Genomic DNA, 20,674 nt, shown 5'->3' with positions numbered 1-20,674 from the left:
TCTGTAGCGGGTAAAAATTGGACATGCATGACCTGGTTTTTTTTCCTCTCTAAATTCCCCTAGTTTTATTCATAGGATTTCAGTGTACAATTAATAGTGCTAGTGAAAAAGCTGAATGATGGTGAACATCATGAACTTCCCTATGGCAGAGCAGTGAAGACAACATTCATTAAATGAAACACAGAAATCCTGCTTCTGCTGTTCAGAGCAGAACCAAAGTGCTCTGTTCCTCAAAGAACAGCACCTGCTCACATAAAGTGTCCTTAGAGAAACCAGCAGGAGCTGAATTTAGCAAGCAGTCTTTGTTAAGGTAGAAGATTGTTCCCATTACACCACTGAGACTTGTGCCAGTTAGAATCTATAAGGTCAAGGATGCTCCTGTCAGCATCAACAGTGCTTCACCTGATGGATTCTGCACCCTTAAACATCATCTTCAGCTTGGGGAGCTCAAGGTTTCTATGAGAAGGAATAAAAGTGCTTTGTTAGGCACCTCATACAGGAGGGGCTGGACCTGGTTCAATTAAACTCCAAACATGTTCCAACCTTTCATTAAGGGAAAGAACAGCAGAGGCAAAAATAGAAAATCATTTCACAGCAGGGTATCGGATAAGAATAGACTTGCTAAGTTTACATGGCACCTTCCCCAGATGTGCTTTGCTAGCCTGCTGACAGTGCAGCTGACGTGTTCCTGATGCTGCCATGCACATCACTTCCAAAGTTGGCTGCACTTTTAGAAGGAAACCCAAGTCACAGTTGCTGGACACAGTGACTGTTGTGACAACACACCCTTATGTAACGCGTAAGAAGCAGATCAGGCAGAGGAAACATGGCCAGCTGTGAACACTGAGCACTGAAAGATTTAGATCTGAGGTCACTCATCCCTTCAGATATTTCTGGAACCACCACCCCCCTACTGAAGCATTGCTTTTGTTTTCCCAGCTCTTGTCTCCTAAGCCATATTTTCATACTCTACACCAGAGCCTGCATGCCTGGACACCACCTTCCTGCACTAAAGCTCTCTTCAGTCTGCAGCACACAAGATATTATCCTGGCACTACCCTTACAGCAGAGTGGGTACTGCCAGCAGTCATAGTGTTGTCCAGTGCCATGGCAGAGGAGTCACACATAAGCATCCTGCCAGTCTTACAGGCAGAAAGAAACACACTTTGTAAGTAAAGACAGGTTCATTGTTGGTATGCTCAAGATCTTAACTGTGTGATTGAAGAATGATTAGTCTCTATAATTAAAGAAAAAAAAACTATAGTACAAACCTTTCAACGGTAAAGCAGTTGTAATATTTATGAGCTGTTTCTCTTCCTGAGATCTCTATTATCCAGCAGTGCCCCTTCTCCAATCATCCCATGTCAGTAGTCCTCTACACCACATCCCATACTTCAGTTTTCAAGGCCCCTGCACGTATCCCTCTGCGGCATGGCACAGGAGTCAGCAGTAGGTTGCTCTACACAGTAAACCTGCTTTAGTTTTAGTAGTTGTATTAAAGAATATGTCTACAACAGGCAACTACAGAATGAGAAAGGTAAACCAAGTCAGACAACAGCCACCTGGACATGAGAAAAGTTTTAACAGCCAAAAAAGCCAGAACAAAGCTGCAGGCAGGTTAAAAGAAGTTCAGACAAAGCAAGCCTGGCAGCTTCTGGGACCCTGCAGAGCTGGAATGAAGCTTCTGCCATGCTACCAGCCACAGGAAGCCTGTGTTCACTGGACTCTCAGCAGAGATCAGCATCTGGGGACTACATGGGGGAGGTCCCAAGTTTTTTAAATAAAAATCATTAAGGACAGCTATTTATCCATAGTCATATGCACACTTAAGTGTCCAGTCCTGTAAACTGAGAAATGGATGAAACTAAACCAGCTTTTCTTTCTGTATTTTCAAACCACCTCTGCTCACCCAATTCAGCCTAACAGGATTTTGGTTTTGCAAATACCATTCTTGTCATCTGCAGTCTGATAAAAAACAACCTGCTTGAGGACCAGGTATTTGTATAGGATTCAGAGTGTGACTGCAGGACTTGGCACTTGCCTCTCAGGCAGCATTACACTTTCTTTTGTACTAAAACACAATTACCAGAATATGGAGAACCTCTGGCAAAATCTATCAGCTCCCTAACAGCTACTGCTCACTCTGCGCAAAATTACACTTCAAATTTCAGTGAACAACAGCTGCATTGCATGGAGGAAAAGGGAGGATGTACAACACCACAGGTTGCAATACACTCCTGAATAGTTATGCTTATTAAAGTACTCTTATGGGGCAGTTTAAGGAAAAACATGTGCATTATATAATACAACTGTGTAATACAAAAACTCATTAAAACTACACATGGTTTAGCTTAAGACTTATGCACTCAGCATTTGGGTATTATCAGTAAACCACACTGAATTTTTGGCCACTTTTCACTGGTAAGTCCCAAGCATACCCAAGAATTCAGGCAATGTGTGCCAATACAACTGTTTAATTACAAATGCAACAAATTTAATTGGCTGTTTTGGAAAGTAAAATGTTGCTGAGCAAAATAACAGCAAAACAAGCACTGACCAATGCTCACACAGCAAGGAGGTAGACCCTTATGTGAGAGAAGCATAAAACACTGTCAAGCTCAGCTGTTGGAAGCTGTTCCTTTGCATCATCTTCTCTGAATTATTTTTCAACAACAAATATGAGACAATCTTTTTCTTAAAAGCTTATTTTCAACTACATTTCAATGTCTTCCACTTATTTTACCAACCTTCTCTTCTTTACAGCTGTTAATTGCTCTTGGAAAGCACAAGCATCCCACTTAAGTTATCCAGCAAAGTAAAACTCTGGTAACAGAAGTGCCAACAAGCTTCCAGTTTATAAAACCACAGTTAAAGAACTTAAACTACCTCTTTATTTTAGATTTTGAACATGAGTTGACACTCCAAATGTTAACTGCTTTCACTATGGGCAGAACATTTAAAATTTGGGTTATGTACATAATGATATAACCTGATTACAAGGCATTCCCTTAAAAAAAAACAAACCTAAATTAAGTCCCTTGGGGTATAAAAGTACACTGCATCAACTCTGCCTTGTTATAAACAAGCCTGATTTCCAATTAAGGAGGAACAAATTAGGTTAAGCGCATTAGGCTAGAAGTATATTAGGTTAGTTTTCTCCCAAGCATGGAATTCAGCAATAATATTGCAGTATCAATATTTATCATAGGTTTAAATCACATTTCAGAGAACAAGGTTTCTGGACTAAAAATATTTCATAGATCATTGCAAGTTAAAAGATCTGCCTCTAGGTAGCTTTAAATGAATTTTGTTGCAACACAGCTTTAAAATTTAACAAGGAACTAATTCTTTAAATACTTCTTTCTAGTAGGTAACAACAATATTTTATTCAAAAGCATGCTTCATTTTTTGCTTAACACTCATTAGCCTGTGGATTAGTTTGTAATGTCTGTGACAATACCTTGGTTACCCTCTGGTCAAAACATCTACACAAACTTTGGGAAAAGTGCAAGTATTTATTACCATGGAAGATATCAGTCTTCTAGAGGTGAACCCTTTTCTACACTGACTGAATGCCAGAGGTTTTGGAAAGTTATCTTCTTTTTCTAAGAAACCAGGAAAAGAAAACTCAAAGCAACAGTACCTTCAGCAACTTTAGAAACAGCCACTGAATCTGGAATTATTCCACTTCCGTTAAGTTTGTGACAGCTCAAAAGTGTAGTTTTAGAAAGCAACAAGCAAAGAAAGGAACTACAGGCGGAAAATACTCCTTGGTAATGCAGTTTCCTTCCTATATAAAACTATATGTGGAAAATGTCCACTTATATTTTACTTCAACAACTATGCTCCAAACTAACAGGGAAGTTCACAACCATAACAAAAGGAGTCAAACACAAACCCCAAATGCAACCAGCATGTAATAAGAATTTTATTGGATACATTAAGAAAAAAACTAGAGCATGAAGACATGAGATTAATTTCTGCGTGTAAGTTTTGTGAATGTGCAGAATCAAACAGCCATGCGAGAAGTCATCTCCTCTTCAACTGTAATGCAAGACTCTTATAATGGCAAAATTCTTACCACCCTTAAACAGTGTTCCAGACACATAACTCATTACTCTAAAAAGGATCTCCTTCCTGAACAGAAATAAAAAAAATTTAGTAGCAAATTGGGAAAGACCTATCATTAACAGATACAGTATTTCATTGATACTCATGCCATGTTTAAAGAATGCAAGCCAAAAATGCATCATTATGTAGAATAGGTATATTTTTTTTCCAAGGCAAAATTCCTAGTAAAACTAATTCCTAAACTACTGAAATGGTGACTTGATAAAGTACACAGTCCATAATACCATCCAATGAAAGATTTTTTTGTCAAGTTGTATCAGCACCTAAAGTCAAAGTAGCAGATCAGCCCTGTGCTTAGCAGTGTTTTCACATAAATTCCAATTCCTCCAAGAAATGCTGTTACAGATACAAGATAATAGAATTGTTAAGATTGGAAAAACCTCTAAGATCACCAACTACCAAGGTAGCACCACCACCATGTCCACCATTAACCCATGTCCTTAAGTGCCATATCCATGTTTTTTTAAACACCTCCAGGCATGGTGACTGCACTGCTTCCCTGGGCAGATTGTTCTAATGCCTGACAACCCCTTCCATGAAAATTGTTTTCCCCAACATCCAATTTAAACCTCCCCTGGCACAACTTGAGGCTGCTTCTTCTCATCCTATCACTTTTTACCTGGGATGTAATGTTAGGTACGAAATATGTTAGATAGGAAAAATGGGCTTATACATGAGGGAAAAGATTAAGATTTCTGTAGTAAACTTGTATAACCATGCAATTCTTCATATTATAAAGGGATCGTGGAGGTGAAGTTTTATATGCACCTGTACAGTCAGCTCTGAGTCATGTAACGTGCTTGTCTACATGTGTAACACATAAATCCACACTGAAACACACTACAGCTCTTAAACACTTATTTATAAAAATATAGTTAGACTGTATCAACTTAATTTGATAAATATAGCACAAGATCTGAGTGCATGGAAAAAGGATGACTTCGACACCGAGTATTCCTGTTCATACTGGTTTGCAATATAGTGTCATTATTAGACAGGCGAATGCCTGTGATCAAATATCACTTGGCTTACTTGACAAATCTTGCTTTTGGCAAAGTATCCATCATGATTGGTTTAGTACACCACAGTTGGCCTTACCTTCTCTCCACACTTACTAATAAAAGTTATAGCCAAGCCAACATTCCATCAAAGTGTCTGCTATCACTATGCATGTCAAGATGTCATTGCATGAAACACCAGGAACAACCTGGTGTGTTGAAGCCTGTTGTAAGCAACTGCTCAAAACACACAAATTCAGTGAGTGACACAGCTCTTGCAGCTTCAGGACAGATGCAGACATATGGTTATAAAACACTGCTAAGAATTGCTGCAGTTAAACAGTTTATGGCAGTCAAGGCCATCTGAAGGTTTATACTTTTATTCTGAAAAGCATCCCAGACCACAGAAACTCTGCTGTTATTGTACAGGCTATACCTTCTTGCTTGACCAAAGCTGGTGGGGTTTTCATGGATTCTTTAATTTGTTTGCTTGCTTTTTTAAACATGTAAGCTTTAAAAGTGGCTGTATTGCACCTGACTGGGGAGTCATTATAGAACACCTGACGTATCTTTAGCTTTGTGCTGAAAGTATGAACAACAGGAGAAGAGGGGGAGGAATGAAAAAAAAGCAAAACTGGGGACTGTGTTTACAGGAGCTTTCTCCCACTTATGGCCAGGGTGACTAAGCTATCAGCAGAACACAGCTTGAAAGAGTGATACAAGTAGTTAGAGGATCCCAAAGCCTGCAGCATTCACGTGAGACAGCCCATTCATCCATATTTCCCTCCATTTAGGTTTTTAGTGCACTAAGGCAGAATACGACTTACTTAAAAACAGATATGGTTTTCCCAAGGAATTCCATTTTCCATGTCATTCTTTAAAACAGGTTTTACATTACATAAACCTAATGCACATGAGGATGCAAATTAAGAGAAAATATGTTTTCCATGTTTAACATATTTAGGATATTTATATATCCATATGGATAGACATATTTGAACTTGCTTGTTAAACAAGAACTTTATCCTGGCATTTAAGCTTTACTAATTTTGCTGTCCAAGTTCAGAGTTCTGCACCCACAAACACAGATGGCATGCTAGTAGCTACAGCTACCTAGAATTTTTCATCCACTGATGTTCTGTGTCACACTAGTAAGTACTCCACTTGTTGGTTCAGAACACATCAAGGAACATCTGTTCAATTTTCACAGGGCCACCTGGCAGGTAATTTATAAGCTTGTACCCTTATCACTTTGCAGTACTTCACATTTTCAGATTAAAAAAAAAAAGAGGAAAAAAAAGGCATTATTAGAAGTTAACACAATCTATACAGAAGAACTTAGAGCTGAACTTTTTTAAAAGGCCCAAGGGAGCATTCAAGCATGCTCAAACTAAGTAATTGAGGACAATGGATCATGAAATGAGGGTAGAGAAGCACCAAAACAATTTTACATATGTGTACATATATATACACATATATATATAAAAATATATATATAAATATATATATACACACACATATATAAATATATATATATATATATTTGTATCACCAGTGTTACCTTCTTGGTGTTCAGGGATGGTTTCTTTGGTAATGTATTTCCTACTACTGTAAGCATGAAGTAGGACTTCAAGTACTGTTAGAGACAAATCTGAGTCAAATCATACCTACTGGAAAGCAGCAAGATTCTTAGAAACCTGTATTTCACTTCAGAATGCCTTTACTACACCCTTGTTTCTCCTGATACTATTCCAGGTCTGCCAAGGCTGGCAGATGAGCATCCATGCATTTTAACAGTCCACAAGACCTCCTGTTTACATATACAGGATTAGGCACAATAAATAATGGTGCATTTTTTATTACTTTAATAGGAAAACATTTTTATTTCAGCTGCAAGCCAAAATTAAGAAACTATTCAAATCAGAAATAAAAAGTAACGTTACTGTGTGTTGCTCCCTGGATTAAAAAAAAAAATAAAAATTACAGCTATCCTGTTTTCAGCCACACACCTTTACTGATGAACTGAAAACAAAACTAAGGCCTTGATTTCTAATTAGAGTCTGCTCAAAAGATACAGTATTCTTTTAAAATATTTTGATTCAAAGGTACAATTACAGTGTGAGACAGATTTTAAAGCATGTTGTTTCTCCTAAGATTTTTCCTGTATGCAACTGCAGTTTTTAAGATGACCATCCTCAGAGTCAAGAGATACACACAACTATGTGGAAATTGTTTTACCAAGACACCTAAAGTGTGTCCTGGCTTCTCCTACTACACATATTCATCTACTTTGAGAGGAGTCTTGAGATTTTCAATGTTGTAAAATAGGACAGACTTTACATTCTAAAGGCTGCCAAATATATACAGCACTTTGGTAATTTCACAATAGTTCGCTGTTTGCATACTTTTCACAGCTGAAATGCTAAGTTATACAGCCATTTCACTGTCCATTTGCTTTTATATTTAACTACTCAAATAGCATATGTAAGAGTAAAAAAAAAAATCCCTTCTTGCCACCTTTTAAAAAATTTTAACCTGATCTGCTTTGATACATGAAAGACAGCAGGAGTCAGCAAGTACTGAAATCCTTGGAATAATACCGTTCATTTAATTCCTCCAAAAGCCAACAGGTATTGAAAGAAACCTCCGTTTCAGAACATGAAAGTCTATAAGCACACAACTTCCTATTTGTTTATGTAACCTTTTACTCTAGATGTAGAAATACATGCTAATGAATGTCAGATTTTTGTATCTGCATTACTGTACGCTTCATAACTGTTGAATTTAACACGGGCTACCAAATGCATCCAGTCTAAAGAGACCAGCTGAAAAACAAAGACACCCACTGTGAACAGAGAGCACATCTACTGGGATAGTCAGTGCATGGTAGGGAAGGTTGCAAGAGAAGGGCAATAGCTATTTTACTCTAAATTCCCATGGAGACATTGCATCTAGCATAAACATACCCATGGGAGCAGGAGCAGAAATAACTGCTACCCTTTCAAGATTACACCCCCATTTGCTGTGCGTCAAATTTCTTTCTAGAAGGGAACAGACGAACTAGGATTAAAAAAAAAAAAGAAATCTATATAAAAGTTAAATATTTGATTACAGTAGCAAGTCACCACTTCATCATGGGAAATAACTTGTCTCTTGGAATTGTTATTGATCCGAACTCTCCTGTTTTTGTTGTGTATTGGATGCTGGTAACTCCAGACTTGCCCATAGCAGGGGCTCTGCTTTTCTCATAGTGAGCTCAATCTTTGTAGCGGTCATGTTCACGTAACTCCTCTTCACATCGATCACCTAGAATAGTAAAGGTATTTCACACTTTAATTTAACAGACTGACAGACACTGCAGGTTTAAGTTAGGGAGTACCTCATCACTAAATTTCAGTAAATGTTTAGGTAGATGAAGATCCCCCTAGTACCTTGAAAAATCAAGACTGTTTCCCATTCCCAAGCTATGGGAAGTTTATGGCATGAACATATGCCTATGTATATCTAATATACACTGGCTAAAATACATAACCAAGGATTTTCTGCAATACTACTACCATGGTGTTGGGATCAGAAAGGACTTTGGAAGGCCCCCTTCTGTACAAAGTAGTGCCCATTATGATGTCACACTGGATCTCCTGGGTAATTTTACTCATATTTACATGTAATTACTCAATGACACGTGACAGAAATTCTTTTAAAAAACAGTAATGAGGAAAACCAAACCATTTTGAAAGAGAAGAAGCTAATGGCTTATGCTTCAGTTTCCTTCTGGGGTTTTTTGTTTGTTTCTTTTTAATAGAAAAAATATTTTTATACTTACTCCCCATAACTTCACACTACGATGAAACTCCTTTTCTCCTTCAAATACAATATGGATATTTACCTTAACAGGAAAAATAACAAAAAAAAAAAAGGGAGAAAAGTTTATCATGTTAACAAAACATCTCACAACTCAAGCATGTTTAAACAGAATATACCATTTTAGGACTTGGATCCTACAATGACCAAAGTGATAAAATTGTCCCTCAGAAATAGAGATGAGTATCAATTTTAATAGATTCTGATACAGTTACAATCAACAGTGACCACTGGTACCTTACAATTTTAGATAAAGAAATCGGAGAGTCATTTCAACATCTGTTTAATATTAGTAGCTGTGAAACAGCATACAATGAAGAATGGTATCAAATTACATTAAGTCAAATACAACCAAATGATGACTCTATAATTATTTACAGATATGGCAATTGAAACCCATCATGCTTGGGTTTTAATTATGGAAGTCAAATGAAAGATTTTTTTTTTTTTGCATACCTTATTGCAGCTTTAAAAAAAGCCCACACGTTAAAGTGCAGATGTCCAAACAGAAGGGAGAAAAAAGCTATACATACTTGAACAAACACAAATGCCAAGTAAAAGCAGTTACTCAAAAAAGAGTCTTATGCTATCTCTGCCTTATAAATAAAGCTGAGCAGATTTTCCTAGGTTCCAGTTAATGATCTCAAGGTAGAGGCTCACCATTGTACTATTAGCTTCTACATAGCTCAGATCAGGGACAGAGTTTTTAGCATACACAGAAACAGTCACTTCTCCTCCAGTCTGGTGCCAATCATGCCTGCATGGAACTACTTTTGTACCCTATATAAGGAAAAAAAGACTTAGAATTACATTTGAATATTTTTTACAAGATTAACAGCATAAACACCCAGAAGTTTTTTTAATAGCCAATTAGCATAGCTAATAAAGGACTCTATTTCATCTTCACAGGAGACTGCAACACTCCACTTGCAATTCTTCTTACTTCTTAATATTTCAGTATCTCCCTCTCAAACAAACTACAACAAAAAATGTTACTTGGTGGATCAACTTCCTTTCTAAGACTACAGTTAGTCAGCAGGTTATAGAAAGGAACTGAACACAGAGAAAGAATGCTATGACTCCAAGAATGCTTCACAGTCCTGCAAAAAAAATTTATTACTCTCTGTTTGCTGATGCAGAAAAAGTAAGTAAACTGTGAAAAAAACCCTCAAAACCAAAAACCTAACATAAAAAACCCTTGTTGGATAGAAGTCCATTACCTCAATTAATACAATTAATTAATTATTAATACAATTAATATACACATGGTTTCTTTAAATGTGGATAAATTCTTTACTCTTTTTCTACATTCTCCTGCTTTAGACTCATGACTTCAGCTTTTTTTTAATCCCTACTTTCTGCACTTGCAAATTATTTTTGAACAAAAATATAAATATTCACAACAAGCAGCAATTATAAGATTTAAAGGAAGTAAAGGATTTGTGAAGTAATTGTTCTGGAATGAGGTAATGAAACTACACTTTTTATATCTTTATTTTCTTCTGTTAAACATTTCTGATATTTACAGTGTCAAACTCTTTTTGCCTCAGCAACAGATGACACACTCATAACAAGAACTTTTTTATTCACCTGTATCCATCGTGTGACCAAATTATGTTTTTCAAATGTTTTTGGTCCATTACTATATTCTATAATCTTAAAGAATCAAGTATACCTGTAGCATAGACTACTTCACACTCCATTTCTCAGTTTTCCTGCTGTGCACATTATGCATCATCCACATTATGTCAGAGGTAGTAATCTGTAATAACTCAGCTACAGTAATAACTCCATCAAGCTACAAACTACATTTCACTATTCAAAATTCAGAATGGACAATTACAGAATGCAATCTTAATGCTACTTACTGCATCCTTTTTAGTCCATAAGTGTGTTCCTCTTGTGCAGCCTTCTTGAGCTAAAAATGTATTGAAGTCAGAAGTTTTTCTTTTACAACAGCTCCAATACTTCATCCTTGAAAGTTTGCAAAATAATTAACAAACAATATTTAGGACATTATTTACTGTGAACATTTAAGATCTTTCCTTTATACCATATTACTGTTACTTCCATATACCCCCTTCAAGCACTGCAATTTTTGACAGAAGAGGGAATAGACAATAAATCAAGGCAACATCTCAAAGAAAGCAGGAACATACAACAGACTAGTTAAAAAAACCTGAAATTAACTGAATACTAACCCTTCACAGAACACAGGTACAAAAATGGAAGTTAGCTGAATACTAACCCTTCATGGAATATAGGTACACCAGAATGGTATATACATACTTCCTCTGTGCTGTGTGGTCCTTCGTATGTCTGGTGGGACAAAGCATTTGAAGTGTATTACTGTTACAGGATTTGGAGCAAGGAAAAAAAAAACAAACCATAACATGACAAAAACCAGAAATAATGACCAAAGTACGACAAAGCTTTTGGGTAAATACTCTAGATCTAATGGCTTGTCCTAGCTTTTCAAAGTAACTATTCAACCTTCCTTCACAGAAGGTTCTCTGGCACTGCTAAGAAGCTGTACTTTGTATTAACTGAATGGCACACATCAATGGTGACACCACCTATGCTCATAAAAGTCACTGCAGATCCTCAGAGATTTCGGTCTTTAAAATACTCTGAGCATTCAGAGAAAACAAGAATGTAACTTGTAAATAAATTAAATCTGTCATTCATAAAACACATGGATTCTCTAGAGAAAGTAAAATAAACAATGTGCAACTCAGCCACTGAATATCAGATCAGTTCTTCCCAACACAAAGACTGCCAAGTTCTCCTCCCACCAGAGCTTCAGTAGATAATGCAAAATCTGCCAGGTAAAATAGCTATTTAAATTTTACTGTTCCATTTTGCACAAAACAAGCCTGTCAGTGTAACTTTCGCTTTAAATGACTAGATAATATAATGACTAATTCTGGTGCTAGAAGTGTTAAAACACTGACTTTTTAATTCTTCTTGCAGGAAGCATTAACTGTTAATATCTGTAGATGCTTCTGATCCATACACATTATTAAGAGCAACTCAAGTGCTATCAGTAAGCCACCTCTCACCAATATTATATTTAATATGTTAAGTTGAAACACCACAGTATCACGGATTTGACAAGCTTACTAATTAGAAGTTCATGACAGGTTTAAGAAAAACATCTTTGATTTTCTGCAAAAAACTCACATTTGTCCATTATACAGCATGTTATCAATTATGCATTTGTTAAACCAAATGGACTTTGTGCCTTTTCCAAATTAACTTGTAGCACACAAAAAACCAAAACTGCTCACTTAGTAGCTGAGCAGCTGCATTTAGAGTACAACTGAACCACTTACTTTTGAACAGCCTGCATTTTTACATGCCGTCCCAATCTTGATTTCATCGCTATCCTCCTCTGTAAACAGATTATTACAGAAAATAGCAAATGAATTGTATAATCGACTGAACACTTTGCTTTTATTAAGGACTAAAATGAGCCAAGGAGGAAAGTAGAAAAACCTTCCTCTTTAAACTTCTATTTTCTGCCTGACAGTGAAATCTGCCAGAGAGGTACAGAGAAACATTCCAAAAGCTGTATTACCTATGCATGAAATTCTAGGCTCTATATCTTTACACATTTTAAGTGGGGTAAATAAAAAAAGATGAAGAGGATCATTACAAACACAGGGGAAACGAACAATCATTCATTTTGTTCAGTTTTGTAAAATTAAGAATGTAAAAGGCTTCAACTGCTGTCTATAAATACACACAAGGAAATAATTTGGATACCATGGTGAAAGAAGAGCTAAATTAGCTTGGCACAAGAACAAAAGAGCATAAAATAGCCACAAGCGTAGGTTGAAATTATAAAGTTACTTGAGGAGCAGTGTAGTTCTGGAACCAAATTCCAAATAAAATGTGGGAAGAAGAAAGAGGAAAAACAGACAAGGGAGAACCAAACGGTCTTCCAAGGAATTTCACCAATTTATGAAGGCTTTATATGATACTGTCTCTGCAACCATAGGGAGTAAAGCTCATTTCTTGGTAACTCTGTCAGTCACATATTCAGAAATGGATGTTCCCATTACATCCATTCTAACCATGAAATCTTAGAAAAGACACTGTTCAAATAATGACAATGAACTGTTCCCGACAACCAAGTCTCCATATTACCCACATCTGAACTTCAATCATCATTCCCTGGACTGGAAGGTATTTCCCAGATTATTAAGAAAAAGAACACAATTACAGGAAACTATCACTTCAGAAATGACAAGATCAGCATTTCATTTATTTGTGTGACATTTAGCATCACACACCTGCTTAATCCCCCTGTCTCCTTACCTTTTCTGCCTTCATTTTCTGATGACAGTTTCAGTTTATCGAGAGCTTGTTTCAAGGAAGCTGACACTTTCAGCTGCAAATTTGTCATTGGCTCATCTGGGCTAAAAAAAAATCCATGTATTAGTGTCAACTTACTTCATGAGAAAGAATTCAGAGAAGACAAAGTAGTAACTTTTAATCTTCCTACAAGGCTCTTCCTTTCAAACCTCCCTTCAACAAACAAATTACATTTGTAAATACCAATTTATACTGTTTATGAAAAAACAGGCTAGAAACTTAGAAGGCAGTCGCACCTTTCAACTGTAAATCCTAAATATTCTACAGGATAAAAATAAATCAGAGATACTAAGGAATCCAAATACAAGCACCCCAAAATTATTTTATTACTGTTTAAAACACTTAACACACTTTCTAGTGGCATTTTAAAGCTATGACGTTACAGACTTCAATTTTTGCTTCTTGCGCTGAAAGATCAAATACTTTTTTGTCATAACCAGAATTCTTTTCTCATATTTTGAAGCTTAAGATAACATCATCACTTCTACCAAAACCAAGGTCTTCTAAGGTTAATTTCAGAATTTCTACACTTCATGAAATGTACAACACTGAATAACTAAGCAAGCTTTAACTTGGCCAACTGACTACAAATTTGGAAAACCTTAAGTTTCATATACTGTACCTTGGTCTCTTAATTGTTTCCAATGGTTTTGGTGCTTGAATTATGTGTTCTTGAAATTTGGGTTTCAGTTCAGCTAGCTCCTTTCGTTCAGAGGTAGTTTTGACTTCTGGTTTAACAGGCTCAGGAGGTTTCTCGCTGTTATGGAAACCCTTTGTACAGCCCTATTGTGGAAAGCATAAGTTTTTATTTATACATAAATGCAGTGTAGTTCATCTGCATCAAGAACTAAGAAAAACTGCAACAAGTCTTCTTGACTCATTTCTTCAGCTCCATCTTTTCCTTTAGCCCACTTTTAACACTGGCGGCAAAAAAAATCCTACCACGAAAGTGGAAAATATTCTCAGTTTGGACTTGAGTTAAAAGAAAAATGCATACTTTCTGTAGTCAAACAAAGCAGCAATAAATGTTGACAATCCTTCTTTATTAGCAAGCAGTTCTATCAAAACCTATTTTGATAATTTCAACAAAGCTTGAAAATGAGTCGTGACTTCAGCATTATATGAAAAAAAAAGAGGACATAAGAATTTAGACAGTTTTAACAGAAGTAGCCTGATTTAAAACATGTAAGCACATGCACCATTTAATACTAATCACTGCCACTTCACAAGTATAGAAATTGTAAATAATCATGAGTACATACCACAATGCTTAAGAAGTCAGAAAAGTCTGTTGTTCTCCTCTTACAACATGACCAACCCTGCAAACATTTTGGAAGAGAAACAACATAGGCATGACTATCGAACTTGATAACAGCTTAAAAAAACCAAAATATTTATTATATTTCTTTAAAAGATGGCATATAAAGACCAGCAATTGTTTTCTTCCCTACTGTGGACAATATAATCATCTACAATTTTAAAAGCCAGAGAAGTCTTCCAGTTTGCTGATGCTGCCTTCATCAGAAAGTTCAGGAAATATGAGGCAATACTTCCATGACAAGTTAGGTCAACTCTGTACAACAGAAAACAGAATTGTTACTTCATCTCATTAAGTAACATGTAAGCAAAACAAACATATACTACCCCTGAGACCAGGCTCACCTGTGGCTCAATGCACAGGCCCTCTTCCAAAAATGATAGGGACTTTTTTTTTTCTTTTCTTGAGCTCCACTCAAATCTTTCAATTACTTATACTGCACCAACAGAGTTGGATATGTGCATTACACAGCTATCCAACTACATCAATCAAGAGCACTTTTTATTATATAAACTAGAAATTCAATTTTAGAGCAAATTGCCTTGCCACTGTGAATAATATATCTTAGAACTCAAAGAACTTCAGAGGCAACAGTTTGACTAATGCACCACCGCTTTGAAAGCTTAAGTGGTACAACACAATAGGTTTTAGGTAGGTGGTTCTAAAATACCCTCAAAATATAAACTATTTTCACAGTTGAGGAGACAAATGGTTCATCCTGCCCACCTAGATTATCTAGAATTCATAGCATGAAGAAAACTGCTCATTTGCAATTATGATAAATTTTTAATTAGGTCAAGAGGCAGGAGAAGGAGAAAAGTGATACTTGTTTATAAACAGTGAGTATGTGAGAAAGAGGGTGTAAACTAAGCTTTGGAGCTAACTGTATAATTACTCTCTTCATAATTATGTAGAAGATTTTTGTACTGTTCTCTGAGTACAGCTATAATTTTGTACCATTGTCTAAATAACTGTACAGTATTTGATCTAAGAGTATTTGTCCCAGTTTGCCAGTGGCACACGATGGCTGATTCCAGAGTCAGGTACTGCAATAAAAGCAACAGCTCACAGCAGACACACTGCCCAGCACAAATGCAGAAGCTTTCACAAGGCCAAAAGACACCACATTGCTCGATGAGATGCACTTCCAGTAGAAGTACCAAAAAAAAACCCCCACTCCCCTCAAAGCTCAGCTAAACAGCAGTTTAGTGTTCTAAGAAAAGCCACTTAGGCTACATCAGTATTAATAAAGTGCCAGGCTCCATTTTTGGACACCAGATTTTTGACTACACACAAATTATTAGAATGATTTCCAGTACTGTTTCAGCAGTTGTGTCTGAAATGATCCCTTGTAAGCACTTTGTATGCATCCAGTAGATTCTGAAGAGGGAAAACAGTTTAGCACAAAACCAAGCATGGGCTGTGCAGTCTAAGCACTGGAGACCCAGCACAGGTGTCTTTAATTCTTCACTGAAGATGAAGCCCAAGAATTCTGGACAGCTGCATAAGAGGCATGGGTGACCAGTCCCAATATAATCAACATCCTCATTTGGCTGATTAAATGAATGTGACTGTTTTTTACAGCAGACAAATGTCACATACACATTAGTGCCCTGGCCACATTAGACCACAAGCAGCTGCTCTGAATTCCAAGCAGGTTAATTAATTTAAAGAGTATGAAACCTCTCAATGGCTCCACAGTCCTATTTAGAGGACCTAATTAAACTGCTGAGAGACCTAAAGTCAGTTAATCAACAGGAAACAAGTCATCTAGACTTGCATGGCATTTACACCATATGAGTGGAGTTTTTAATTTCTTTTTCAGGAATTAGTAACTGTGCTTTTCTAATTTCATGGGGTTGCTCATTATAGGCTGAACATCAGTTTCTCAACACGGAAAGATCTGGAATTAAAAAGATGAAAAACCAAATAGATAATACTTAAAAGGACAGTTGCATACTTACTTTGAGAGCATCATGAAAAACGGGCACACCTGGATGGTATGTGCATGAACCTAGAAGACAATGATTATTATTAATATTGAGGCATACCAAGAATCTTTATTCATATGATTACAAACCCAGCAAAAATGCCACATCTACAATTCATGTATGCCATGAGCTGCCCCACTTCCCCGAGTGCACATCATTACTCAGAAAAATCCAGATTCCTCCAAAAAAGCTATCTGAATGCATATATTAAACATAAATAATGAGGTCTTCCTTCTTCTTAAGTATTACACAACACAAACTAGAAAGCAGGTATCTATGACAAGCTACTACTTCCACGTGGAGCAAGGAAACTCTCTATGGATCATCCCTGGCCTTCATCAGTAATCAGGCATTACTGGTAAACTTGCAGAAGTAAGAAGCTGACCCTATGGCTACCTGACAGACAGAAAACACTGATTTACTGCTTCAAATACATCTATTTGTACCTGATCAGAGCTTTCTGTCGAGAAGCATTTCTTTAAAAAAGTCTCTTGATGCAAATCACAAGTTCATTATTTGAACCATAATTACCTTTTCCAATGTTTGCAGTATCCTAAGCCACCTCAGGATTTGAACCCAAAGTTTAGTCTTCTACACATACACAATTTTGATGTATCAATATTATTTATTACTAATGTATTCTGTACAAACACTACACTGGAACACAACCTCCATTAATGAAAGTGTTTGTATTCACAGATGTTTATCAACATTACACAGCTGTTCTCTTTTACTTGTATTCCTTTAACATGTAATAAAACTGCTCTGATTATATAACTTCTCACTGACATTTACTGCATGGACAGTATTTTATTGACTTGACTCTAAGCACTATCTTTTAGCCTCTAAAGCAAAATTAGAAACACTTAAAATTAAAAGTGGCACAAACAGTAACTATGCACATAATAAGAAGCCAAAGAAAAAAGTGATAAATAACTTCATTAGCAATCTGCCTACAGATATTTAATAGGCAAAAACCCAACCCAAACTCGGTTTTTTTTAATCTTTTTATAAATATGTAGATTTTAAAAGAAACCTAATTTTGTATAATTTTGTTTGATTTATATTCAGTGCCTGTGTCTAAAGGACTAACACAGTCTGAAGGCCATCAGTTTCCACCTTAAGTCAAAACACACATATTTTAGAACATTAGTCCTTCAGCAAGACTTACAAATATATCCGTAAAGCTCTATCAATTCCTTCGGTTTCAGGATGAAAAGATAATTCTGGTAAACCTCACAGGAAAATTAAAAAGGAAAAAGGTGTTTTTTTGCGTAGAGACCAGGACTTACTATTAAATCAAATAAAAATGAAAGTAAAGGTTATTCTTTTCCAAAAGAATGTATGTCATTAGAAGTATCACAAGAGTAAAAATAAACTCTGTTCTGTAGCAAAGATCATTTCTGAGTAAGAAGACTTAAATGAAGATTTTTAATTCTTCACTAGAGAGATGCTGTTAATAACAGCTACTGTTTTAGAGACCAGAACCAACTACTACTATCACAAAACCAACTACCTCAGGGGTGGCTACTCTCCAGCCCAAGGCAGACACAGACAAGCGCCTGGTTGTCCATCTGGCCAAGTGCAATCCTTTTTCCTCCCTCCCCGGAGCCTGGTCTGCACTAGGTACCAGGTGGAGCCAATGACAGCTGCTGCCTCCGGAGGGCCCTGCGTGCTCCAGGAGAGAGGATGCCAGGACAAGGAGCTCTGCAGTGCCTCAGCAGAGCCAGCAGGGTCTGACTACTGAGCAGTCTGACCAGTGTGCCTGCTAGAGAACAGTAAAACACCAGCCTGTCTGTGCTCACACTGAGTCCAACAGAAAATCAGGATACAAGCAGATAAAAGCATATGCTAGTTCTGATTCGTATGAGATCAGACTGCTGCAGCTTTTGGTTGCTATTCTACATTTTCACTGAAAAAAACCCCAAACAAACAAAACAAGTTACCTCTCCACTGCTGTTAATCCCTTTCCTTTACCAGGAAGCTCAAAGTATTTCATTTTCTCCAACCCTCAGATAAATTTTGGAGACACATGATTTTTTCAGGTTTTTGTTTGTTTGGAGCTTTTTTGATGTCAATTTCGTGGTCAAACTGATCCTACCATGCACACACTACTACCACCTTACTGCTGCATCCTTAAAGCACTTTATTAGTCCTTTGATTAAACGCCAATTCGTAGAAATTTGTAGGGGTCACCCATAGGCAAAACCTGGTTCTCTGTAGCAATCTGTGAATAATTACATTTACCTTCAGAAATGCTTAGTCTAGGACACAGTGATTCCACTACACATTCCAGCCACTTACTGAAACAAATTGCATGCCATGAAATTGTTTTCCCCAACCCAAGCACCACAGAGTTAGCATATGGCCATGCCAACCTGACCTAATTTACTACAGCTTGATCACAAACCCTGAAGAAGCGTTATTTTTATAAGTGTTACTTTTGTAAGGAGTATAGATCACAAAATCCTAATAGGATTTCTTTTTTTTTTTAAACAATAAATACCCTTATCTGCTTTGCCTTTTGGGGCAAAGTGGTGTAGGGGATGGTGGTGGAAGAGAACTAGATGTAAGCATTCCACAACTATGCCCACTTCCATTGTTACTAACATTAGCAAATCGTACTCCGTATGCTGCCCCTCTCTATGCAAAAACACATAGCTCAGAAAAATAAACACTCTTTATTGCCACGGTTCTAAACCACTAAAAATGTGCAAGCTAGAACACGTTAGCCTACTTCTAGCCCCGGGGGTCACTAAAAATTAAACAAACACGAAGAGAGCATTCTAGAAATTCAACCAACACAGTCACTTTATAAACCAGGTGAGGGCGAGCCTTCTGAAAACTCAACTCACCCTCCTGCACCTCTGTGGAATTAAAAAAAACCCCAAATAACAGAGCTTTAAATACGCTTCAGCAGCATTCCCAGCAAACACAGAAGCACTCAAGGTACTTGAAAAAGCAGGCACACGTGTGCAGTTGAGACCCATTTAATTACCTGCTGCAAGTCCACACACTTTAACTACAAAAAAAAAAAAAAACCAAAAAACCAACAAACCAAAAAACCCCAAAAAAACCAGCCAAAACCAAAAACCAAACTAACGAACCAAACTAAAAAAAAAAAACCCGCTGGTAACTGGGATGAACGCAACACCCCCAGAGGCCCACAGCAGAGAAGCCTACGCTGGCCTTGAGAACCCTTGGCACACCTGACAGCGCGGCGCAGCGCGGGCCTGCCCCGGCCCCGCACGCGTGTCCCCGGGGCAGCCGCACCCCGCGGGCCGGGTGACAGCCCCGCCGGGCTCACACCGCCCCGCCGGGCTCACACCGCCCCGCAGGGCTCACATAGCCCCGCCGGGCCCCGAGGCCGCCCCCGCTCCCCGCGCTGGCGGCCAGGGAGGCAGCGCGCCCCGGCCCCCCCGCCGCTCTCACCCTCCGTGTTGTTCTCGGGGTCGAAGCGCTGCCCGCAGCCCCGGTTGTAGCAGAGCAGAGACATGGCAGCAGCACCTCCTGCCCCGCCGCCCGGGAGAACGGAGCCTGGTGGAACACGGCGGAAGGAAGGGAGAAGGAAGGAAGGAAGCCGGGCAGCAGCACCGGGGGCGGGGCAGCTCCCGCGGCGGAAAGAGCCGGCCGGAGCCTTCCGGAATCTTCACGAAGCTTCGGGGGCCGGCGAGAGCGGGCTGGCGGCCGCGCAGGCGCTGCTGGGGGCGGCTGGGCCCGGTAGCGGTGAATGCCGGGCCGCGGCTGTGGGTGAATGCTCGGCCTCCGGAGGATTTCTAGCGCCGTTTTTTTTTTTTTTTTTTTTTTTTTTTTTTTTTTTTTAACATCCCCCCCACTTCCATGCATGCGAGTTTGATTTGAAATAAATGCTTGTGCGTACTTATTAAATGGCTGTCTCATCTGCACTGTAGCACACATGCCAGCGCCAGAAGCCTACTATGAAAAACACTAATTTGTGTTCTGTTAGTCCCCTGAAAGTTTGCCTGGCTGCTCCT

General features: G+C 38.0%; 1 protein-coding gene and 2 long non-coding RNA genes across 3 annotated transcripts; 1 reads left to right on the top strand and 2 right to left on the bottom strand.

Annotated features, from left to right (window-relative positions):
* Positions 1–283: 283 nt before the first annotated feature.
* Positions 284–674, bottom strand: LOC135294391 (uncharacterized). Its single transcript, XR_010356498.1, has 2 exons — positions 544–674; positions 284–456 (listed from the first exon to the last, which is right to left on the bottom strand). It is a non-coding gene; the product is annotated as an uncharacterized LOC135294391 (long non-coding RNA).
* A 312-nt stretch (positions 675–986) lies between these two features.
* On the top strand, positions 987–1,799 carry LOC135294390 (uncharacterized). Its single transcript, XR_010356497.1, has 2 exons — positions 987–1,168; positions 1,518–1,799. It is a non-coding gene; the product is annotated as an uncharacterized LOC135294390 (long non-coding RNA).
* Positions 1,800–3,904: 2,105 nt separating this feature from the next.
* CHORDC1 (cysteine and histidine rich domain containing 1) lies at positions 3,905–20,306 on the bottom strand. Its single transcript, XM_064409567.1, has 11 exons — positions 20,112–20,306; positions 16,653–16,702; positions 14,633–14,689; positions 13,993–14,153; positions 13,314–13,414; positions 12,326–12,384; positions 11,239–11,309; positions 10,859–10,964; positions 9,651–9,770; positions 8,953–9,015; positions 3,905–8,435 (listed from the first exon to the last, which is right to left on the bottom strand). Exons 1-11 carry the CDS (start codon positions 20,173–20,175, stop codon positions 8,292–8,294), a joined length of 996 nt encoding a protein of 331 aa, XP_064265637.1. The 5' UTR covers positions 20,176–20,306; the 3' UTR covers positions 3,905–8,291.
* Between the last annotated feature and the right edge of the window lie 368 nt (positions 20,307–20,674).

Source organism: Passer domesticus, chromosome 2, assembly GCF_036417665.1.
Source record: "Passer domesticus isolate bPasDom1 chromosome 2, bPasDom1.hap1, whole genome shotgun sequence".
Taxonomy (NCBI): domain Eukaryota; kingdom Metazoa; phylum Chordata; class Aves; order Passeriformes; family Passeridae; genus Passer; species Passer domesticus.
The sequence above is the reverse complement of the archived record's forward strand: the minus strand, read 5'-3'. Positions and strand labels throughout refer to the sequence as shown.